The sequence below is a fragment of the Protopterus annectens genome, chromosome 5.part1 (assembly GCF_019279795.1).
Source record: "Protopterus annectens isolate FY-2018-M chromosome 5.part1, PAN1.0, whole genome shotgun sequence".
In the NCBI taxonomy this organism is placed as follows: domain Eukaryota; kingdom Metazoa; phylum Chordata; order Ceratodontiformes; family Protopteridae; genus Protopterus; species Protopterus annectens.
Window position 1 is genome coordinate 363934809 of NC_056736.1, and position 25631 is coordinate 363960439.

The 25631-nt window shown below is 44.3% G+C and overlaps 1 protein-coding gene across 1 annotated transcript in view; it reads right to left on the reverse strand.

Moving 5' to 3' along the window:
* Positions 1-25631, reverse strand: part of RNF121 (ring finger protein 121) — a 658308-nt gene that overhangs the window by 134965 nt on the left and 497712 nt on the right. The window contains exon 8 of the mRNA XM_044073037.1: positions 12223-12324. Coding sequence (XP_043928972.1) covers positions 12223-12324 — 102 coding nt within the window. The remainder of the gene's footprint in view (positions 1-12222; positions 12325-25631) is intronic.

The following is a 25631-nucleotide window of genomic DNA, read 5'->3' on the forward strand; positions in this document are numbered from 1 at the left end:
GATCAGTGGTAATTCTGTTATTGTTGGTGTCCTTGGAAATCTGCATATCTAAGAAAGTGGTTGAAGTACAGCTATGGGAAGAGGTAAACTTCAGGAAGGGGGTTGTTTGACTGAGGTAAGTGATAAAATCTCCAAACTGCAAGGTGTCACCTTCCCCACACAATAAAGACATCATCATTAAAATGTAAATAGCATGTGATATGCTGCATGTAATCTGTGTTGTTTAACGCAAAGTCCTCCTCCCATTTGCCCAGGGCTATGTTAGCTATGCTGGGAGCCATGGCAGCCCCCATTGCTATACCAGTTTTTTGTTTGTAGTGTTTGCCATTGAAAGTAAAGAAACTGAAGTCCAGTACAAGATTAATGAGCTTGCTTAACTTTTGCAGTTGTGCCTGTGTACCCTGATTATGTTTCTTAAAAGACTCCATAGCTGCTGTTATACAGTAATTGTGAGGGAGCACTGTGTACAAGGATTCCACATCAATAGTTACCAAAATACTGTCAGCTTCCACTGTAATGTTTTTTATTTTCTTCAAAAAATCCATTGAATCGGTTATGTATGACTTCTTTTCTGCTAGAGGTTTCAGCAAGTAATCAAGGTAAATGGCTGTGGCTTCAGTAGAGGAACCTCCACTTGCTACCACCGGTCTATAAAGTGGGTCTTCTCTGTTCTTGTGTGGCTTTGGTATTCCAAAAAGTAAGGTAAACGTGGGCATGGGCTCCATAAATAATTATAAAGATTTTCAGTGATAAGTTTTTCTTCCCACAATGTGGCGAGATTAGTGTTCCATAAATCATATGCTCTTTTTATGTCATCCATGGTAAATAACTCATAAAATCTGTTATCCTCCAGCATGTTCTCTATCTTTTGGTTGTAGCTAGTGGTATCAGTCACAAATATACCTCCTCCCTTTGTCTGCCTTCATTACACGCCTGGATTTATCATTGCCTAGCTCAAGCAATGCTTTTCTTTCTCCCTGTGTTAAGTTATAAAGTTTTTTCTTAGGAGGTTTTTTAAGCAGTTTCCTGATATCCATCTTACATTTCACTTCGAAAGCAGCTAGTGTTTGATGTAGTGGTGGACAATAGCTGCTAGGCCATTTTATAGTTTCATCAATAGGCTTATTTTCAGTGTCATTACTTTTGCCATGAAACTGCACCCTTAAGTTGAGCTTCCTCACAAACATTTTAAGGTCTATCAGTACCTGAGCAACCTCACTCCTGCAGCTTGGTACAAAAGTAAGTCCTTTGGACAACACTTTTTTCCTCTTCAGTCAGTGCTTTAACAGAGTGGTTCCAGATAAGTGGAGCACCTGTTATTGTGGTACCTGTTGTTGTTGTTATTGTACTTGTTACTGTGGCTAGTTCCACTGTCTGAGCCTGGGACCTGGGTTGTAGTTGGGGTTCCAGTCAGGATTGCCCAACATAGACATGGGTGATCTTGAAGAAGACATCCCGAATATTCTGGAGAAACATGAACTCATGTGGCAATTAAAGCTGAACTCTTTTAGGAAGCCTAGACTAAACTAGTACTATTCAATTAAAAGTGCACTGGAACTTAGAAAAATTCCCACATTGTTTACATGACTAATTGTATTTTATTTTATTCTACAAATTGGTTTGAAATACCATTTTAAATCAGTTGAAATTTAAGTGTATATTTTGTTTCCATCATCATACATACATTTTTATTATTTTTATTTTTTTCTGGTTCTTTTTTCCACTTTATTCAAAATGATGTGTAATAACAAACTAATTATACAATTACATAGGTTTTTAGGGTTCCTGTACACAGACCTGAAGAAGTCTAGAAGGATGAAAGCGATCTTTGTTAATAGGTTGTGAAAATAGAAATTGATTTTTACATGCAAAATGTATATGTATATATTTATATATATTTTTGATTGCCAAATGAACTAAGGCTGATATATTTCCAGCCATGTAGTATATTGTCTCTGATAAAATCACAGACTTAATATTCTACTTAACTTGGTTAAATAAGAGGTACCACATCATTATATAATTTTATTTAAAGTACATAAGGGTTATTATATTATTATGACAGCTACTAAGTAGGGCAGGACCACCTTGAATGTCACACTGATGGGGGAAGGGATGTGAATTTAACATGTGTACCAATAACACTGTTTTACACACAATAAACCACTTCCATGCCTGATAAAAAGTATTATATATATATATATATATATATATATATATATATATATATATATATTTATATTTAGAAAGCTTGTGAGGAAATTATTACTCTATTTTTGTTTTACTTGGCTCGCTTGTCTGTGTACTTATGTCCTTACCATAACGTTCCATGTGGAGTGTTCATCTCGTCTTTGTTCTTACACCTGGGTTCGGAGCCAATCCTCGGCTCCGTGTCGGCCGCTTGGCAAAGCTCTGCATCGAGAAGAAGCTCGAGACCAACCTAACTCCCACAATCCCACTCTGCCTTTACCTCAGATCTAGTTTGCAAGCAAACCAGAAGTCAACAGAGAGAATATAACACATTCATGCCAACAAGAACAACATAGCTGAAAAATATATTTACAACAAATGCTTAAGGCAGAAGCAGGAGAACCAAACCAGACACCTAAACTGGACGTTCTTCCTGAGGGTGGGAGGGTGGGAATGTAAGAACAAAGGCGAGATGAACACTCCACATGGAACGTTATGGTAAGGACATAACTTCTATATGTGAGTGTGTTCAATCTCGCCGTTTGTTCTTACACCTGGGTAGCGTCCCTAGCTCCATGTTCCTGAGGAACTCAAGGGAGAACGTTCCTGAGCACAGTGGAACCAAAGGTTGCCCTGTCCCTAGAAATCCTGTCTACTTTGTAATGAGTAATGAATGTATGTGGTTTAGACCAAGTAGCAGCCGCACAAATAGTGTCTAACGGTAGGCGGGCTGCATGAGCCAGGGATGTAGATACTGATCTTGTAGAGTGCCCTTTGGGCTTGACAGGTAAAGTTTGCTCCGAGGCAGTATAAACAAAAATAATACAATCTGAAAGCCATTTGGAAAGTGTTCGTTTCGTAACTGCCATACCCTTCTTGCTGTCTGCAAAGGCTATAAAAAGCTGGTCTGTTTTTCTATGATCTTTTGTTCTATCCAAGTAAAATCTGAGTTGTCTATGAACATCTAACTTGTGTAACATGTATTCCAACTTATTGGAGTGGTTTTTGAAAAAGGTGGGGAGCTCAATGGACTGATTAATATTATTAGAGCAAACTTTGGGAAGAAAAGATGGATTAGTGCGAAAAGATACTCTATCAGGGTGAAAGATCAAATAAGGGTGTTTAATGGAAAGAGCTTGAAGCTCCGACACCCGTCTGGCCGATGTAATAGCCACCAAAAAGAGGGTCTTCCATGACAAAAACTTCAAAGGACAGGAAGAGGCTGGTTCAAAAGGTGGTAGCATCAGCTGAGATAAAAGAAGGTTCAAGTTCCAAGGTGATGTAGGACTTCTAACTGGAGGTCTAATATGGAAAGATCCTTTTAGAAAGGCCTTACAAAGTCTGTGAGCCATAATAGGAGCCCCACTTTCTTCCACATGAAAGTTTGAAATGGCAGCCAATTGCACTCTCAAAGTGGCAGGAGAAGCTCCTTGGTGGAACAGTTCGGTTAAAAACTCCAAGACCCTATTTAGAGGAGCTATCACGGGGTCCAATTGATGTGTATTTGCCCAGTGCACAAAACGCTTCCATTTACTAGTGTAAATTTTTGTAGTGGAAGCTTTATGAGAAGCCACCAGGATATTTCGAACTGCAGGGGAAAGAAGATCAGACCTGGCTAAGAAGGGAAGCGGAGCAGCCAAGCTGCTAGTCTGAGGGAGAGTAGCGACGGGTGGGAAGCCCCTGACGAGTGGGTCAGTAGATCCGGCTCTGGGTCCAGGATCCAGGGTTCCCGAATTCGGTGTGCCAGAAGAAAGGGAAACCAGATTTGACGAGGCCAGAATGGGGCAATGAGGATAATTGTCCTTTGCAGGTTGTTGGCTTTCTGTAGAAATTTTGCAATCAGGGGAACAGGACGAAAAGCGTACACATGACCCGGGGGCCAATCGTGAACCAGAGCATCCCTGGGGACTTTCCCCGGAGGGGGTAACAGGGCAAAATAGCTTCTGCATTTGGCGTTCATTGGAGATGCAAACAGATCGCAGGAAGGCTGGCCCCACTTGCGAAATATTTCCTTCGCAACTGATTGTTTGAGGGACCACTCGTGAGGTAACAGGATGGCTCTGCTCAACCTGTCCGCTATGACGTTGGATAACCCCGGGATGTGTGTTGCTATCAGAAAGCGACCCGTGGACTCCGCCCATTGCCAAATTCTCATGGCCTCTCTGCATAGTTGATGAGACTTGGTTCCCCCTTGTTTGTTTATGTACCATACTACGGACATGTTGTCCGACTGAACTGCAATTGTCCCTAGAGGAAGGAGGGGAGCAAAGTGTTGCAATGCTAGAAACACTGCCCTCAACTCTAGAACACTGATGTGCAGATTGTACTCCAAATTGGACCATTCGCCTTGGACTGTCTGTCCCTGAAAGATGCCCTCCCACCCTATCAGGGAAGCGTCCGTGGTCACCGTAGCTGTCGGCGTGGGTAGCACAAATGGCCTTCCGCTGGAAAGATTGCAAGTCTGAAGCCATCAAGCCAGGTGTGATTTGCATATGTTTGTGATGTGGATTTTGTGCGTCAGGGGTAAGCGTTGGAACGACCATTGTGCAAACCGTAGCCATTGAAGAACTCTCATGTGCAGTCTACCCAAGGGTATCGCAATGAGAGAAGCTGCCATGAGACCCAAAACCTTCAAAACCAGTTTTGCTGGGGATTTTCTGGATAATAGAAGAAGAGATATATGGTTTTGTAGGGAGGCTATCCTTTCTGGAGGAAGTCTTAGGATTAAGCAACGCGTATCCAATTCTGCTCCTATGAATGAGATATGCTGTGATGGCTGTAGTAAAGATTTTTCGAAATTTACGGAAATTCCGAGATGAACACAGAGTTGAAATGTGTAATCCCTGGCCTGAATCAGTCGACGCTCGGTGGTGGCAGAAAGGAGCCAGTCGTCCAGATCTGAAACACCTGGAATCCCAGGCGCCTCAAGTGAGACGCTACCACTGCCATACATTTGGTGAAAATCCTGGGGGCTGAGGTCAGACCAAAGGGCAGGGCTCGAAACTGAAAGTGACTGGCTCCCAGCCGGAAGCGCAAGTGATCCCTGGACGCCCTGGCCATTTTGATGTGGTAGTATGCATCCTTTAGATCTATTGAGCACATCCAGTCGTCCTTCTGTAAGAATGGAAGGATCGATTGAAGCGTGACCATCCGGATCTTTTCTTTCTTGATGAAGGTATTGAGTTTGCTTAGGTCCAGAATTGGCCTCCAGTCCCCTGTCTTTTTTGGAACTAAAAAGAACCTTGAGTAAGTTCCGAATCCTCTCTGGTCCGCTGGGACTGGTTGGATGACTTTTTTTCTAGCAGCTTTGAAATTTCTATAGTTGCAGGGCCTCGCAGATGGGGCGGAACATCTGGGAGTCTTTTCTGCGGAATTGGGGGCAACAGGAAGGGAATTCTGTAACCTCTGGTAACAATGCTTTTTACCCAATTGTCTGATGTAATACTTTGCCAGGCCTGAGGGTATAAAGCTAAGCGACCCCCGACTGCCTCCAGAGCAGGACAGCCGGGCCTCCTCTCAGGAGTGCTGGAAAGGTTTCCCGGGGAGTGTATCCCTGTCACCTTGGTTTTGCGGACCCCCTCTGCCGCCAGGGTGACATCTTCCACCTCTGCCCCCTCCTCTGCCTCTAGAGGGGGCATCACCCTGTGTGCCTGAGAAAGAGCCTTGGGATTTTCGAAACCACATTTTCCCACCACGTTGCCCTTTGGGGTACGGTCTGGATGGGGTGGAAAAATGGACTCTGACAGCAGACAGAGTCTTTCCCTCTTGCTCACACCGGGTAAGGGTCTCCTTTACTTTGGGGCCAAAGAGAGTGGCTCCATCAAATGGGGCGTTAGTAAAGGAAGACTTGAAGGCTTCCGCAAAGGAACATAAGCGCATCCAGGATTGTCTACGAAGAGCAATCGCTGAAGCCGCTGCCCTACTAGACCCTTCGGCTGCGTATGAGATCAGCCTCATGGACGAGTTTGCAATAGATGTAAGGGTATTGAGATGTGCTGTAACTTTCTCCGAGACAGCAGCATCTGTAGTACCCTGGAGGGTATCTCCCAACTCTTTGATTAGATCCCTCTGTAAACGTGTAAAATGGGTCAAATAGTTCAGGGATCGCATAGAAAAAGCCGCTGAACTAAAAATGCACTTCCCATACCTGTCCATAGTCCTAGAATCTCTGTTAGGCGGATGGACAGATGAGGAAGATTCAGACATCTCCTTTTTCGTGGCCGCTGCCACCACCATAGCGTCCACTGGAACTCCCTTTGTTAGATAAGCCTTGTCTTGGGGGGCTGTAATATATTTAATAGGCTTTCTAGGGACTGGCTCCACCGTGTCAGGTGTCTCCCACGCCCTCCGAGCAATCAATTCCATCAATTCATCGAAGGGCGGAGTGACTCAGGAGGAGGAAGGGCGAGCACCGAATGCCTTCAGCAAGACTGACTCATCCTCAGAAAGGGGTAGGGCTTGCCAATCACCTCTCTGTTTTAGGATCTCCAGGATGTCAGAAAAGGAGACATCCTCTGAGGGTGATTTAGGGGACCCTTCTGACTCATCCAAGTCAGTGTCCGATGTCAAGGATTCCTGTGGAGAATCCAAGTGTCTCCTCTTACACAATCTTTTCCTCGGAACTTCTTCGGGGGGGGCATCCGATGAAGCCTCCGAGGAAGAGGGGGCACCCTCAAGGGGTGGCTGAGACACTGGTGCTCGACGCTTAGATGTAGCCGTGGGTGCAGAGGAGGATAACGGACCTTTATGGGAAGGAGAAGCCGTCTCTGCTGAAGTGGTTGTCTGAGTAGACAACACCTTCCTCATGAGATCGAAAGCCCCCGGGTCCCGAGTCGAGGCATCCCCAGGTTCCGAAGAAATCGGAGGAATCCCCGAGACAGGCACCAATGGCATCGACCCTGAGGACGGAGCCGAGTCGATCCGAGCCGAGGCTCCGAGAGGGAGAGTCTGTTCCAAAATATCGGTCCGACTCTCAGTCCCCAATCCAAGGATGGATCTTCGGCTCCGAGACTCCGGTACTGGATCTGACGGAGTCGCGGTGAACGGTGCCGACCGAGAAAAAGACGGTTCTGGCACCGAGGGCTCCACAATCAACAGATCAGCCTCTCCCGGCTCCGAAGACTGGATAGGCCTCGGAGGAGGAACAGGTGGAGATAAGGGAAGGCCTTCGAGTCTCGACACCAACTGAGAGGAGACAGAGATGAGCTTGGATAAGGCTGTATTCTCCATCAATTTCTGCACCACGCGGTCTACATCGGTGTCGGAGAGGGGCCTTGAAGAACGCGTCGAAGGAATCGAAGACGGAGCTGACCTCAAAAGTACAGGAGGAGGAAGCTCCGTCACCGGTTCCAAGACTCGAGGCTCGGTAACTGACAAAAGTTCAACACTCTGCCCCGAAGCCTGTGGAACCGGTGATCGAACTTTAAATGAAGAGCTCGGAGCCGATGACATGGGCTCCGACGTCTTCGATTCCTTCGAGGATTTAGATGCCTGGTCTGATGCATCCAGAGCCTCTTGGAATGCAGGCTTCAAAAGGCCCCTATCCATAAGTTTCCTGCGCCTATCTGTCATGACCCTTCCACTGAAAGAATGGTAGATGGAACAGTCTTCCTGCAGATGGAGAGGGCCAAGACAGTAGACGCAGGAACTATGATTATCTGTGACAGACATTTTCTGTCCACATTGGCACCTTTTGAAGCCTGACTTAGCCTTTTCAGACATGATAACAAAGTCAAATCCAGGTATAAAAGACAAGCCAGTACAAAAAGTCAAATCCAGTAAAAAATTGTCAAATCCTGTAAGTAAGTCAAATCCTGTAGTCAATCCAGTAAAAGTTAAAGGGTGGGGTAGGCCCCGAGGGAATAAACTCTAAGAAAGTATATAAATACTATATACGGAACCGAGAAACCCTCGACACACTACTCACACACACACAGTCAACTTTAAAGAGAAATATTTTTATCCAAAATATAAGAAATAATAAATCTTAGCTTTGATGTGGTCCGAGCTCATCAAATATGATGCGAACGTTGCAGCGGCAAACTAGATCTGAGGTAAAGGCAGAGGGGGATTGTGGGAGTTAGGTTGGTCTCGAGCTTCTTCTCGATGCAGAGCTTTGCCAAGCGGCCGACATGGAGCCGAGGATCGGCTCCGAACCCAGGTGTAAGAACAAACGGCGAGATTGAACACTCTCACATTAAAGGATTTTCGACTGGAAACAGATTGCCTGCCTTGCTTGGATTATTTTCGAAGAGGTAGTAATGCTGTACAATTATATATTTTCTATTATTACTTTTTGTTTTGACTTAAGACAAGTTTATGTTCGCTACTTCTACTACTATTGTCTGATCCGATTAATATACAGTGATTAACTAGAAATATATGGACTGAAAATCTTCCACACAGAGAAGTTTCTTACACTGTTTTGATATACTCAAGTCTAATACCTTGGTGACTTGTTCAAAAGTCCAACAAGTTTAGGAGGCAGGATCTGCTTTTAACAAGTTTAGGTCCAGGATCTGAAGACTGCCCATCTCCTTGTTAATAAGTTATGCAGTGATGCACTCCACTGCCTTACAGATAAGGCTGGTGAGGCTAATGGCGCTGTAGTTACTTGATCAGCAGTGGGTCCCCTTTATGAATCCAGTGGATTAGCAGAGACTGAACAGACTTAACTGGTCTGCCAAACAATGCTTGTTATGGACAAGACGACAGCCTGCTACACTAACTGCATCCATTGAGCTAGTATTCTTAGATTTGGACAGCGCACGGAAGAGACTGGGGGAGTGATGTAGTCTTGGTAATGTGCTCTGTAAACTTTTGGGGAGATGGGGGAGCAAAGTTTGCACTGAATTTGTTCACTAGTACATTGGCTGTGTCGTCAGGTGATATGTATTTGGTGTTACTTTGTATTAACTCACAGCTTTGTGGAGTACTATTTCTAAGGTTTCGGAGACATTTATAGAAGGCTTTGTGGTTATCCTTAGTATGGGTTGGAAGTCACTTGGAAATAGTTTTCTGCGACACTAGCTATTCACTCTGCCAGATAAACAACTAGTCTATCTAAAATCCCTTGTCCTGCCTGTATAAGGCCTCAACTGTCTGTGCACATCTAGAGAGTGCAGGATTCTTTCCTCTATTCTGTGGGAGGAGAAAGAAGCTGGGAAGTTAAATTAATAGACTAGTGTAATTACGACACAAACTTCGGTAAAAATCAAGTCCTAATACTCACCCTGTCTTTGTGGGGAAAAAATAAAAAACAGGAAGGCTAGTATGAACATAAGGGCTTGCAATTCTGACATCTTCCTAGCTGAGGTAAATGCCCACAGGAAAACAGTCTTCCAGAAAGGAAGCTTACCAGTGATGAGGATGCTGGCTTAAAAGGGGCCTGCGTCAGCCTTTCCAGGACATAACTCAGGTCCCAAGGGGTGACACCCCTTTCCACTGTGGCCTAATATGAAGAACTCCCTCTTGAGGAACTTTAACTGGGAGCTGCATAGGTAGAGAAGGATCCAGGGTTAGGCAGGCAGACATGACAGAAAAATGGACTAGAATGTTGGTATAAGCCATAAGGTACCGGAGGACCAAGGGTGCCCCTGATATGGATGTATCTTGGCCTTTACTTCAGCACCTCTTCCATTTATACATGTTTTCTGTTGACAAGTTTTCTAGATTCACTAAAAATATTTAGCACATCCTTAAAACAGCATTAAAATTTTATCATCTGAGGTGAAAGCTGTAGGGTCCAGAGACTGAGATGCATAAGTGCAGCTTAGCACTGTGTCAGTGGCTGTGGGGAGAATGGCTGGCATTGCCCTCATGCCAAGTATGGGTAGGGAGGCTCAATTCTGACTAGGCCAGAATGCAGCTATCAGAAGCATTCTTGGTCTGTCCTAATTCACATCTTCTGGATTATTCGGGGAATTAAAGGAAAGGCATAAATATCCCCATCCGTGTTACTGAGAAGGCATCTATTTATTTATATTGGCTTGCCAGGGTAGTGTACTGATATATACAAGGGTTTCTTGAATAGAAATGAGAAAGTTGCCTATTTTTGGTGATACAAACAGATCTAAGGAGCAACTATTTGTGAACTAGTTGCAGTAAGAACTCCTGGTATAGCATCTACTCATACAGGTCTGTCTTTGTTCCAAAACGTTTGCCACTGTACTTCCGAGGGACTACAAATCACCCCCAGTCACATTTTGTGCTGTTTTGCCAACTCCCATTCTGTCACAGCTAGCCTGCAGAGCTAAGATCTTGTTTCTCTCTACTAGAAGTGCCACATAATAGTGGTGTTATGAACCATTATTTTCAAGGTCTCTTCTGTCCAAAATTAGCATAAGTCTACTAGCCCCTGAAATAAAGCCAGCTTCTCTCCTTGACACTGATGTGTAGTTTCCTCTGTAAAGATATGTCCCCATAAAGTATCACAAGCCAGATCTGATGCATCAGTGATGATGGCCCAGTTGGGGGCTTCTTACACCTCTGTAGTTCAAGCTGACACATTCTGATCACCAGTGTAAATCCTTTACTACTAACTGGAACCTGGTGGTTGAGGGTCTAAGAATGTGGCACCACTATGATCTCACTCATCACCAGATCTTCCCAGTTTGCGGTTTCACACGGGGGACCATTAGGGCCACAATGCCCACAGCCTTGAAAAACTCCCTAGCCATGACCATCTCCTGTCTTGTTGGGCTTAGGAACTACTTTGAGTGGCTTGGCTATCCACTTTGTCTTGAGGAGAAAAGACTTTCTGGACTGATGTGCCCAGCAAGAAACCTAGAAAGATTGCTCTTTGGCAAGGTGCCAGTTGTGACTGTTGCAGGCTGAGGTTAACCCCAAGTGATCCAGCATCTCCACGGTGAAGGTCAGAGATCTACTTAGATCTGTTGAGCTTGCCTGAATGAGACTATCATATAATTAACAAAAAAACAGTCACTGCAGTTGACAGAATGCAATCGCTTGGGCCTAGACACTTGAAGACACCTGGCACAGTAACAAGGTAAAAGGTCAATGAAGTAATCTGAAAGCTCCTTTCTCCAGAAAAGAACCTCCAAAAATACCAGTGTTCTTTGTGAACGGGGATGTGCAGATGGGCATCTTTCAGATCCAATGTGCTCAACTACGCATCTGGATGCAAAAGAGGCATTAGGCCCTGCAGGGTTAACATCTTACACTTGGGAACACTTAAGGTACTGAGTTTTGACAGCTGCAAAATGGGCCTCTATACGTTCCTGCCTTTCTGGAAACTAGAAACAACCAGGAGTAAAAGCCCTTGCTTTAAAGATGACCACAGTTGACTTCTAAAAGCCCACTCAGAGAAGGTCTGACAGAATGACAGGAATCTGCTACTCTGGGGGATCCCACTGTAGTCTCTATCCTTCTCTGACAATACACCATGCATTATTTATGTAATCACCTAGTTAAACAAATGTTCATCATCTTGTCTCTACCTTATCATTCTATTTAAATTTACTGAGGATAACGACACAAACTGCAAACTTCACTCTTGTAAAGGACACCACAATCAAGCTGTGGTCTTTGCTTAGAATAATGAGTTGAAGGAGCTTATACAAAACGTTCTTATTGGGTGGGTGGATACCAACCTAATCAATGACAACTATAATTAAGTAACACAAACATCTTAGAATTCTACACATTGTCAGCTAGCTCATGGGATGGTAAATGGCACTGACTGGTAACAACGGGTAATAAGATGGATAACTGCAGTCAGAATCATTCATTTATATTCTACACCCTCCTCATGCCTACACGGTATGGGGAGATTATTTCAAGAGGAAAGCACGCAAACATTAACAGCCAGGTCTACAGTACAAAGGTGAATACAGAAAATATGACAGAAAGGGGCAAGGATTAAAATGAAAACACTCCGGTTACAAGAAAAAGGGATGGCAGTGTGACTACAAAATGACCGAAAACAAACGCATCAAATCTTTAATTCATTATTTTCCCTTAGATCATCAAACATTAAATACAAAACAAAACTCAGTTCCATTTAAAGGATACGGGTTGCTGAACATTCTCTTCAGATCCACCTTCTCTTTGCAGTACGGACATGTCTGTTTCTTTCCTACTATGCACCAGCCCCGAATGCAAAACTCATGAAAACTGAAGTTTAGATAATGGTTAAGGAAAATGATGGCAGCAACACTTGTAAATTGTCTGTAGGAAGAATACAATCAATAATGACAAGATATAGAAGAGGCCAGTTTGTTGCTCTGTAGGATACAAACTTCCACTGCACTCTCAGGCCACTCAACTCCAACAATACTATTACACTCACTAGTTTATAAAACACTGTGCAAAGAAACGAAAACTGACAAAACTGAATCTTCATGACCCCAAACACTCAAGTTTTATTGTAATTTAAAACAAAATGGAAAATAAGTAGATCACTTAGCAAGTGGGGTATTGTTTCATGGATTAAACATATTTGTATGTCATACAGCTAGCAGTAAAGTCCTCCCTCTTCACTGCTACCCTTGTTACATTCAGAAAAAGAGCTGGCAACTCTTTAGAGTCCTAGAGGACGGTGTTAAATGGCATACAGTTCTGGTACACCCTCGTACTCTCATAAGGCCTTAGCTTTTGTACCGTCATCCATTTATTACATTAAACACATATCAGTTACAGTCGCACATGAACTGTCAAAGCAAAACAATTTAAAATGTGTTATTTACTGTTTGAAAACCAGGTAGGTTGGCTGGTTCTAAAGCACTTTTCAGCCATGACCCAAGGAACAGAGGCATACAAGAAAACAGAATATACTGAATCACTTATCTACACTGTAAAAGCCAAGGCAAACACATACATATTGGTACAATGCATCTACTTCAGTAGATCGAATGGCTACAAAACTGAAATTTTTACTGAGACAAGACCGAAAGTTACATAACAGAACTGCACCATTTAGAATGAAATACCTACTACTAATTATGTCCAAGAACACAGACTTCCTAAATGCAGACTTGTGAAGAGAAGAGCTGCTCCATTTAAATACTTGATTAAAATTAAAATATGCTTTCAACGTTTGTGAATGAGATCGTGGTGCAGTGAGGATTGAAAATTTACGCTTTTATCCACTAAAGTGTGATTTCGAAGTTGGTACATATAATTTGCAGAGGTTGTAGGGAGCACAGCCCCCCAACATGGTGGGTGCAGGGGGGGGGGCAATTTTGACAGGCTTTCCCCTTCTTTTTGAGAGGGTTTCCCCTTATTTCTGGAGCCTCCTTGCCGCTGCTTTTTAAAATCCTGTTTGTTGGCACCTTGCTGCTTAAATTGCTTTTTGAAAAGGGGGGGAGGAGGAGGAGGAAAGAAAAAAATTTATTTGGCTTAAGAAAGGAAGGTTGAAAAAATCAGTGTCATCCCTTGAATCAACTTTCCCCTCGCATCAAATCTTTCAAGTACCACAGCAGCAAAAGGGACAAACAAGACTTCCTTGCCAGGGAAGAAGTTAAAATTTCAGTCTTCGGGAGGCAGGGTTTCTTCCGCTTCAGGGCTAGCCACCCGGCGGTGTAAATATCGGTTCTAGATGATTGTCACTGTTGAAGTGACACCCAGACCCCATGTGCAAAAATGGAAAAAAGGGGCTTTGGATGGATGGATGGGCTTCAGGGAGATTTTGAGAATGTAACCAAGAAAAATCATCTCATGACCAATCCAAAAACAACAGTGTTATAAGAACACTTTAAGGCATGCTTAATTACATGAGCAGCAAGAAACAAGAGAGGCAAAGAATTTTTCATGTCAGAAGAGTGAAGGCTGACGAGTAACTTTCACGTTCAAAAGATAAAAGCAAAATGTTTAACGTGCGAGCCTGGCAGTTTAATACCCTGAAAATTAAAGTGGCAGAAGAATAAACTTTTTCCCACTTTTATTTTATTTACTTTTGTTTACTGGGAAAGTCTGACTTGGAAAGAGGTAGTTTTCAGTGGAGGCCTAGGGAGAAATGCTCCAAATGCAGGGCTTTGCAACATGGGAGGAAACCCACACGAATGCTGAGAGGACATGCAGACTCTGCACAAAAAGCATCCCAGCAGAGAAACGAACTGGAGAGCCTCTTGCTGTGAAGCAACAACGCAAACTGCTGCTCCATCCAACTTGAAAATCTTTCCCATTCCCATCAAAGGGAATAGGATTAGCAGTTTGTCTAACAAAAGCATGTTTGGGGACAGATGTCTGATGAAGCGGAGTTCCTCTCCGCGAAAGCGCTTACTTTTCATTAAATAAAGAAGTTTTTATAAGATTCTTACAAGATTTATATGTTCTTGGGGCTTAACAGCCAGCTTTTCATTGGAACTGTGATATTTCTTTTGTTGCTTGGCTTGGAGTATCGTGGATATCCTTCTGTTTGTGGATTTACATGGTATGCTTGATTATTACCATTTTTGAGTGACTTATTTTCATTCAGTTCCTTGGCGTTTGGGTGATTTCTTCATATACATTATATATATATATATATATATATATATATATATATATATATATATATCTATAGAGAGAGAGAGATATATATATATATACATACATACATACATACACACACACACCTATACATACACACATTTATATATATATATATATATATATATATATATATATATATCTATCTATATATATATATATATATATATATATATATATATCTATATATATATATATATATATATATACAGACACATTTTTTAACAGTTTTCTTTTCCTGGGAAAAATCCATGGAAAAAGGCTAACCTAATGCAGAGACAGTCAAGCATGGTTCTCACTTGCCCACAGAGGACATGTCTGTCTCCCAATCCTTGTTGGTTGCATGTTTTACACCAGAGGGAAAACAGTAAGTGATCTGAGGAACGTGTGTGTGTGTGTGTGTGTGTGTGTGCACACCATGGGACCAGCTGCAAAGGAAGCCTCAAAAATGGAAAACTCAATTCCGGATACAAAGGTAGCTTTGATGTTTAAAAAAAAAGAGAAAGAAAAACGGAAAAAAGTCCACTTGACAGTCCCCTTGAAAACTCCACTGTTGCCCACAACACAAATTCTACACGAAAAATAAAGCTTAGCAAAGAGACAAACACAAATAGTTTCCACAAGCATTCACAGTACTCATGCCAACTGCGATAGAATGACAGTCCAAACAAAACATTTCCTAGCATAAATAAAACTAGTTTTGTAAAAGCAAAACTAGTTTACCTAAGAAAAAAAAATTAAGGGAAGGTTTCCCTCAGCAATAGACATATCCACATAGCCTTGAAGCACTGTTGGCTGACAGATCCTCAGAGTCCATCAAAGCAGAACACTTTGAGAGGCAAGAAATCTCTGAAGCCTTTTGCACTATGTCTTTATAATGGAGAGAGCTATGGGCTTGGGTTAAAACAGTAATATAATGTTGAACACCTAAGACTTAAACAAAAAATATATATATATTTTTAATTGTTAAATTTAGTAAAAGAAGCAAATGAAGATAGCACAGTAGTTATATCAAGTAGAAATAGGGTTGCCACCTTTTCAAATGCACAAAGTGTGACATTTTTTATGGAAACGAGATTTTGCAGGACCACTCGTATCCACAACCAGTGCAAGGGACACTACTCTACCTTTTGCCATAATAAAAGTTCTTTCCTGTACACTTCAATTTGTTTACGTTTTATGTAATACAAAAGTATTTCAGACTAATATTAAATGTTTTATGCAACTATTAGAGGAAACTGGAAAAAGATTTTTGTGCTAAAATCTCAGGACATTTGTCATTTTTCGTGTGTTTTTTCACAGGATGCAAGTGCCCAACGAGGGACTGCCCTGAGTAAACACTGAATAGATGGCACAAAATTACTCAATTTCTACTCATTTATAAAAATGCTTTTATAAATATTTACATTCTGTTGCATGAAACTACCTTGCAAATTTGCATTGTTCTTCCTGAAGAATGCTAAAAAAGCTCTGTTTAAAATGCTTAGAACTTATTGCTACTCAGAAGGAAGTTGACTGGGGTAACAGACTAGCTTCAGCATGGGTGTATCACAACATTGGGTAAGATGCACCAATGACACAAGGATACAACATATCACAGATTTCTACCATCACTTGAAAAAGTCTGCTCAAAAGAAGAGTAAAATAATCACGCAGTTAAAATAACGTGCATAGTAAAGTTGTAGTGCCACCAAAAGGTAACTTTCCTTCATGGTAAGAGATGTGCGACAGAAACAGCCTTGCAAACATATATATTTTGTATGAAAAAGACTTTCCATACATACACACATTTCTCCCAAAAGTACAATGAGTCTGAATGCTAAATAAATTTTGTATTTCCGTAACTAAGAGTAACTGTCACAGTACTTGGAATGCTAAAGGCAGCAGTAGTCCCAGAAATGGAAATGATGATTGAAAAAATTTGTTGAATATGCATATATTTTCCTTTCCTCTGTGTAAACCACATGCTGGCATGCAATAATTACATTGGACCAGACATACGTTAACTGTATGTGTAAGAAAAAACTGAAGGTTTGGGACAGTACATTTGTCTAAAATCTGGCCGTAACAGTAGATGTCCCTGCCTTCACTGTTGCAGTTTTCACCTTAGGAATCTTCTGTCAAGGATAGCCCAACGTCTAGCCTGTATACCAAAACCTTTAGATCTTGTATGCGCCATACATCACACGTATGCTCCCCACACAGCACATTGGACATAAAAGTGATGTACGGACATAGTTACCCAGGACTAAATTGCCCCAGAACAGAGCAGTCTCCATAGGACAAAGGAGGCAATTCACATCAAGAAGGAGAAAATGCAGACTGAAAAAGGAAACTCGTGGCCAGCAGGGAAACTAAAACAAAACAAAAAGGAAAAACAGGGGGTAGAGGGAGAAACCAAACACTAACAGTGAAAATAAGGACATCTACTGTTATGGTAAGATTTTACACAACTGTACTATGTCCATCTATATCACTGTTGCAGTATTCTTCACCTTAGGGAGAGTACAAAAGCTCAGGAAAAGGACTAGAAGGTGGAAGGCTGGGAAAAGCCCTCAATGAACTTGTGCAGAATGTCTCTCACAAAACTGTTCTGGCCCTAGAAACCATATCCAATTTATAATGATTAGTAAATGTATGCACTGAAGACCAAGTAGCAGCTTCAAGGACAGAACTGGTGTCTAACCCCTTGAAGAAAGCACCAGAAGAGGCAACAGCCATAAGGAGGACGCTCTGGTGGAAGAAGACACTTGCCATGGAAACAAAAACAAAAGGAAATGGCCTTAGATATCCAGAAAGAGATGGTTTGTTTAGAAACAGCCAAACCCAATGTCCTGGGATGAAAGGAAAACAAAAAGCTGATCAAACCTGCTAGTTCTAGTTTTATCCAAATACCCAAGCTGTCTATGCAAATCCAAGGTATGAAGGACCCTCTCACTAGCACACTAAGTAAAAAATGGAGGTGTACGGCCTGACTCAAGGACAGCTCATTAAAAACCTTTAGCATAAAAGTAGTATAAATATGAAGGGACATCCTGTCTCTGTGATGAAACAAAAAGGATAGTCATAAGGACCTGGAGCTCAGAAACCCTCTGGGCAGAAGTAACAGCAAGCAATAAGCACATCTTACAGGTACAACGTTGCAGAGAAGCTGAAACTGCAGGATTAAAGGGAGCCTGGGTCAATTTTTCTAAAACAATATTAAAGTACTAAGGAGAAGGAAAAGGTTTCCTCAGGGGCCCGAGATGCAGGACACCTTTTAGAAACTGTCGGACCTCAAAGTGAAAAGCCAGAGGAGGATTCAAGGGCAGAGAGGCAGAAACAGCAGACAAATGGACCGTTGCAGAACAAGCCAAGACAGACTAGCGCAACTCACAAATAGGAGAGAACCAGAGTGACCCCCACTGAAAAAGGGTTCTGTTATGAGCATGGCACCAGACATTTGGACATATAAGGCTTTCTAGTTGCAGGTTTTCTTACATTCTGTAAAACCCTCAGAAAAAGCCAGATGCATTAAGAGGGGGATCCAGTGCTGTCTTAGCCAAAAGACGTCACTAAAAAGATTTTTGGGGAATCCAGCTGAATCTTCTGCAGGACTCAAAGTAGGGGAACCGGAGGGAAGGCATAGAGAAACATTCCCTTGTAAGGAAAAGATGGTGCCCATCTTGCACACCCAATGTCATGGTAGTCTAACAGAAAAAAAAGGGGCTGCCTGTTCAGAAATGAAGCAAAAAGCTGTACCTGAGGAACACCACACTGATGGACTATGTCCAGACACATGTCTCTGTGAAGCATCCATTCACATGAGCTTGTGTTTTAGACCTACTCGGTGTGCCACTGGACTATGCTCTAAAGAAATATAGACTGCCTGAAGAGTAACTGATGACTAAGAGCCAGATCTCAGGGCTGAAGAGAAAGCCTGCAGAGAAGGTAAGACTTTATGCTATCCCTTGTTTATATACCATATCATTGTGGTGTTGTCTGTGTAAAACTTCAGAGGGCTTGAGGAAAGCATGGGGTGAAAAGCCTGAAGGGACAGAATCGGAGCTCTCATCTCTGATGTTGATATGATCTGAGGTTTAATGGGGGGGGGGGGGGCAGAGATTTTGGAAGGAAGCCCCAAACCCACATCTGAAGCATCAGTGAACAGTCCTTGAGAAAGGACCAGAGACTGAAAAGGACAGACTGGGTTGAGGGTAATTTGCTGAATCCATCTCTCAAATTCTTAATTTAAACAAGGAAGGAGAGGCACTCTGAAATCCAGAGGGTGGCAATGCTGAAGCCAAAATTACTTGAGATACCACTGAAGCTTCTGTAAGTGCAGTCTGGCAAGAGGGCACATTGGAATAGAAGAGGCCATGAACCCCAGGGCTCAAAGAAGCTCTGGTTGGAAAGTACAGTTGTGTACACTTACCATAAATGCAGATGCTAGCGTGTACTCACTGTTGCAGTCATTACATTTGGGGTTATCTGCTTGCAGTAGCCCTCAGTTGGTCTGATTAACAAAGTCTTGGGTCCTGCGGCAGTTGCTGTCCCTTCTTCCATGACGTCAGGTTGTCAGGGGTATAAAACATGCAGCCGACGCCATTACATCAGTTTTTCTTGTCCCAGATGTCAGATACTCCCCTAATGGGAAGCAATTAAATCTATAAATACAAGTATAAATACAAGGATATACCTCTAACAAAAAAGCAAATGCACCAAAAAGCTTTTAGAGCATAGTAAGTGAGAGTAGAGGTATAGCCAAAAGAAAAAAGGTGGCTGGAGGAAGGGTAACCAACACTGCAACAGTGAATACACTCGAACATCTACATTTATGGTTCATAGGTTGGTACTAGGCTATCGGCCCTAAGGCCTATGCAAGCCTAGCCATAACAATTCCCTGGAAATTTCTTCCCACAATATTTGCTTCTCTGGGCTCTGTCTAGCAGGGCGACTGACATGATCCCCGGGGTGAATTTCCTATCTCCCATCCAATCATTAAGGTTCCTTTTGAAGAGGGCTAATGAGGCGCTCTGCTTGACATGTATGGGCATTCTATTCCAGAGTATGGGGAGTCTCTGGGTCAGGAACCTATCCCTCCAGCATGTTTTGTTCATTGTGATAAGGTTTAGATCCGTGGAGCTTGTGGCTCTGAGGGATTGGGATTTCTTTAAGTGGAGCATGTCGAACAGCTCAGGGTTTCACATGGCGTTGTATGTTAAGCAGAGATCGCCTCTGAGTAGACTATATGCCACAGAGTATAGCTGTAGTCTTTTTTAGATGGTCAGCATATGGCATCTGCTTTAGGCCTGTGATTCTTTTAGTGAGGTATTTCTGTGGCCTTTCCAGCTGTTGCAGATGTCTTGTGAGGTACATACCAAATGGGGCATTATACTCTATAATGGGTCTAATGAGGGATGAGTACAGTGGGACAATGACATCTTTTTTTCTGGATGAAAAGCCCTTAGTGATGAGGTGTGCCACATAGGATTTCCTGACTGTTGCGGCGATGTGGTTATTGAAAGTGAGACCACTGTCCACTTGTGTCCCTAAGTCTCTCATCGCACTTTCGATGTTTAGTGTCCGGCCACCTATGTGGTAGTTCATGGGTACATGTTTTTTTCCACAGGGGATAACTTTTAGTTATGTACTCACCATAACTTCAGATGTTTGGGATCCATCTCGCCTACATTCTGACTGATGGGTTCGGAGCCGATCCCTCGGCTCCGACTCGCCACGCTTATGCCAAAGAGCGAAGTCTCTTATTGGCTGAGCTTACTATATCCCAGGATGCACCACTCCCAGTCCCCCAGATCTAGTTTGTCCGCATACATGCACACATGCATACCCTGCTTATATAACATCGTCAGATGAAACAAGATAAAACAGTAGAACTCAAAACCGTTCAATCTCTTCTGATCTCCAAGGCAGGGGAAGGAGGGTGGGTATTAGGAATGTAGATGGATCCCAAACATCTGAAGTTATGGTGAGTACATAACTAAAAGATGTTATGTGATCCTATCTCGCCTACATTCTGACTGATGGGACAGCGTCCCTAGCACCTGAATCCTGGGTGGCTCACTGGAAAACACTCCTGAGTACCGTGGAACCAAATGATGCTCGTCCTTTAGATGCCTCATCCAATTTGTAGTGGGAAATGAAAGTGTGCGGGTTGGACCAAGTAGCCGCAGCACAAATTTCCGATATAGCGAGCTTGGAATGAAAAGCTATAGAAGTAGACATAGCCCTGGTAGAATGAGCTTTGATAGATGTTGTAAGTTGCTTATTCGAAGAAGAATAAGCCTGAGTTATGCAATCTCTGATCCATTTTGAGATAGTAGCTTTTGTGATGGTTTGGCCCAATTTATTATCTGAGAAGGACACAAACAACTGGTCTGACTTACGAAGTTGCTGAGTCCTGTCTAAATAGAAGCGTAATTGCCTGTGAACATCCAATTTATGGAGAGTGTATTCTGCTTCATTGGAGAATTTTGGAAAGAAAACTGGTAGCTCTAGAGATTGTTGGAGACAGAAACTAGAACAGACCTTTGGGACAAAGGATGGATTAGGCCTAAGTGATACTCTATCCTTGTGGAAAATCAAGTATGGTGGCTTAATAGACAGGGCTTGAAGCTCTGAAACTCTTCTTGCAGAAGTAATTGCAACCAAGAATGCAGTTTTCCAAGACAGATATTTTAACTCGCATGTAGCAGCCGGTTCAAAAGGGGGAGATGTTAATGCGCGAAGCACCAAATCAAGATCCCACGGAGGTGCAGGATGAAAAATTGGTGGTCTTAATAGGCTCGCACCTTTAATGAAAGTTTTGCATAGTCTGCTGCTCATCAAAGGAGGATCCATGGATTCGTGGAATTTAGAGATAGCCGCTAATTGGACTTTAATAGTTGAGACAGAAGATCCCTGATTAAACAGGGATGTTAAGAATTTCAAAACCTCTGGGACAGGAGCAGTGATAGGGTCTAAGCCCTTGAGTTGAGCCCAGATAGCAAACCTCTTCCACTTACTGAGGTACAATTTGTTAGTGGTGGGTTTGTGGGCCGAAGATAGAATGTGAACAACTTCCGGGTCTAGTGTGTGCCTTCTAACTAAGGTCGGAAGTGGAGGAGCCAAGCTGTCAAATTCAAAGATTGAAGGGACTGATGCCGATGTCCCGACTGATGGATTAGCAAGTCCGGAATTAGGTCTAAGGTCCACGGATCGTCCACTGCATGCTTCTTCAGGTAAGGAAACCATATCTGACGAGGCCAGTATGGGGCAATCAGTATCATTGAAGACCCCAGTTGAGAAGCTTTTTGAATAACTTTGGGAAGAAGTGGAATTGGAGGAAAGGCATAAAGTAGCCCTGTTGGCCAAGGTTGTGCTAGAGCATCCATGGCTGGTACTCCTTGATGTGGGATCAAGGAGAAGAACTTTTGGCACTTGGTGTTTTGTGGAGTTGCAAATAGGTCGCAGCACGGCGTCCCCCATCTCTTGAAAACCTGAGCTGCTACTGTGTGGTTTAGAGACCACTCGTGAGGAGAGAGAATTGTCCTGCTTAATTTGTCTGCCAATACATTTGACTTTCCCGGGATGTGGGTCGCTACCAAGAAGCGGTTGGTAGCTACAGCCCATTCCCACACTCTCATGGCCTCTCTGCAAAGGGGGTATGATCTGGTCCCTCCTTGTTTGTTCAGATACCAAACCACCGACATGTTGTCTGTGTGGATGGCGATGATGCCCTAAGGAAGAAACTTGTGTAAGGCTTGTAGGGATAGAAGTACAGCCCTCATCTCCAACACGTTGATGTGGAGAAGAGCTTCGTCTGGAAGCCAGGAGCCCTGAACTAGCCTGCCCAGACAATGCCTCCCCCACCCTATCTGGGAGGCATCTGTCGTCAGGGTAACCACTGGAGAGGGAAGAACAAAGGGTTTTCCTTGATCCAAATTGGATGTCTGAAGCCACCAGCGAAGGTCCCTTTGCATATATCCGTAATCATGATGTGATGATTGAGGGAAGATCCTGAAAGGACCATTGAGTTGACAATAGCCACTGAAGAATCCTCATGTGTAATCTTGCCAGAGGAACTAAAGAACCGTGGCAGACATTGAGCCTAAAACTTGTAGAACCATCCTGGCTGGGGCTTTGGATCTCGAGATCAGAGCTTGAACTTGGCCCTGTAAAGTTTGGATCCTTTCGGCAGGAAGAAAGACGCATCAATCTTGAGTCTATCTCTGCTCCTATAAACTTTATGCGTTGAGAGGGCAGCAAGACAGACTTTGACCAATTGAATGTAATCCCCAGGGTAATACCCAGGGAGATGGTGGCTTTGAGGTTGTCCATTAGTAGATGCCTGGTGGTGGCAGTCAGGAGCCAGTCGTCGAGATAGGGAAACACTTGGAATCCAAGACTTCTCAGGTGAGCCGTCACTACTGCCAAACACTTGGTGAACACCCTGGGGCTGTGGTGAGACCAAAGGGCAGAGCGCAAAATTGGTAATGACTGACTCCCAGGCTGAAGCGCAGATACCTTCTGGACGCCTGATGTATCGGTATATGATAATAGGCGTCCTTGAGGTCTATGGAGCACATCCAAACATCCTTCTCCAACAATGGGAGAATGGATTGTAACGTGACCATTGAATTTGGATTTCGTGACGGATTGGTTCAGTCTGCTGAGATCCAATATTGGTCTCAGGTCCCCTGTCTTTTTTGGCACTAAAAAGAACCTGGAGTAATTTCCTGATCCGATCTGGTCTGTGGGGACGGTTGGATGACTCCTTTTCTAGCAGCTTTAAAGCTTCTGCGGCTGCCATTTCCCTTTGACTGGGTGGTGGGTCCGGGATTCTTTTGGACGGTGGGGAGTATGTGAATGGGATGGTGTAACCTCCGGCAATGATCGAAGCACCCATCTGTCCTGAGTGATTGACTCCCAGGCTTTTAGGTGCTTGGCAAGCGACACCCGACTGGCTCGAGCAGCACAGCCGGGCAATCCCTCATGGCGTGTGGGAGGCTGAAGAGCCACGAAAGGACTCGCGGTCTCCAGAATTGCGGGGCCCTCTGCCGCCTCTGGGACGGCGTCTCCCTGAAAAATTTCCCGTCCTCTGCCTCTGGAAGGGAATCTTCCTGCTGTTGGGAGAAAAACTTGCGAGATTTGGAACCACATTTTCCCCTCCTTTAGCCTTGGGGTAAGGCCGAAAGGGAGTGGAATAACGGGCACCTACGGCAGATAAAGTTTTTCCCTCTTGCTCACAGCGGGTAAGGGTGTCTTTAAGCTTGGGTCCAAACAATGAGGACCCATCAAAGGGAGCGTCGAAGGAAGACTTGAAGGCCTCCGCGAACTGACACAAGCGGAGCCAGGCTTGTCTCGAGAGCCACGCCTGTGCCTGCCGCTCTACCGCCTTCGGCCGCATAGGAAATGAGCCTCATGGACGAGTTAGAAACTGGCGTAAGGATAGCCAACTGAGAGCTAACCGACTGGGCTAGCTGCTCAGGTAGGTTACCGAGAGGGAATCTGACAACTCCTTGACCAGATCCCTCTGAAGCCTGGTAAAATGTGCCAAATAATTCAGAGACCTTAAAGTAAAGGCCGCTGAAGTCAGGGTGTGCTTCCGTACCTGTCCATACTCCTAGACTCCTTATTAGGATGATGGGCGGACGTTGAAGCCTCTGCCCCGGCCTGTTGTGTAGCAGATGCCCCCCCCATGGCATCTACAGCCCCGCCTTTAGTGAGGAACTCCTTCTCGGGGAGCAGACAAAAATTTATTTGGACGAGAAGGGACTGGTTCCACGGTATCTGGATGTTCCCGCCCTTGACAAACTAAATCCAGAAGCTCGTCGAAGGGCGGAGACACCCAGGAGGCGGAGGGCTGAGCCCCAAAGGCCTTGAGGAGCACTGACTCGTCCGCAGAGGGGGGTTTGGATATCCAGCCACCTCGTTGTTTGAGGATCTCTAAGATGTCTGCAAATGAGACATCATCCGAGGACGACTTCGGGGACCCCTCTGCATCATCCATATCGGTGTCTGATGTAATAGACTCGGGGGAGTCCACGTGCTTCCTCTTCCACGATCTCTTCCTTGGGGGTTCCTCCGAAGACAACTCGAAGAACCCTCAGGAGGAGGGAACCCCACTGGGGTAACGTCAGGCCTCGGGGCTCCGGTGGGTACGGACAGGGGAACTGCCAAAGACCCAGTCTCCACGCCCAGGAAGGTGCGGTAAAGCCGGAGAGATGGCAAGAAGACTTGGCCAAGGCACTCCTCATGGCCCTGGCCGGACCCCAGAATCCTGGGAGTGTCCGGTCTCGAGCCGTGATAGCCGACGGAAGTCCCGCAGCAAGCACCGAGGGAGGCTCGGAACCAAAGCATAGGTCCCGAAACATCACCCCCGGGTCCAGCCGAAGAAGTCCGCGTACCAAACTCGGACCCGAAGGCCCGGGTTGGAGTAAGGGTCGGAGCCGACCCTGAGATCTCCACCGGCTCCAACAGCACCTGCTCCGACGGAGCCGAAGCAGTCGGAGGAGGAATGGCAATGGGGTGGGGCAAGGTCATCGGCTCCGAAGCCAACTGGGTGGGAACCGAAACAAATTTTTGGAAGACTGGGGACTGGAACAGTCTTTGGAGCACCCTGTCTATATCAGAATCTGACATTCTCGAAGACCGAGAGGAAATAGAACGGGTTCGAGACGGCCTCTCCAACGGCCCCAAAGGGCTAGGGGACCGGCTCCGAGGCGACTCGATGAGTATCGGCGCCGAGGGAATACATACACCAGATTCCATCGGTGCGAGGTGGACTTGGCGCCGAGGAGGAAGTGTCTGAGCGACCCTTGTCGGCTCCGAGCAGTGGAGCCGCGAAGGTGACCCGCCTCGATGCCCCAGCCATCGGCTCGAAGCCAGAGGAGTCGATACTGGTGGCATCGAGGCAGACTTCGACCTCGGCTCGAAGTCTTTGGGCAAGGAGGCCTGCCTATGTCTCTTGG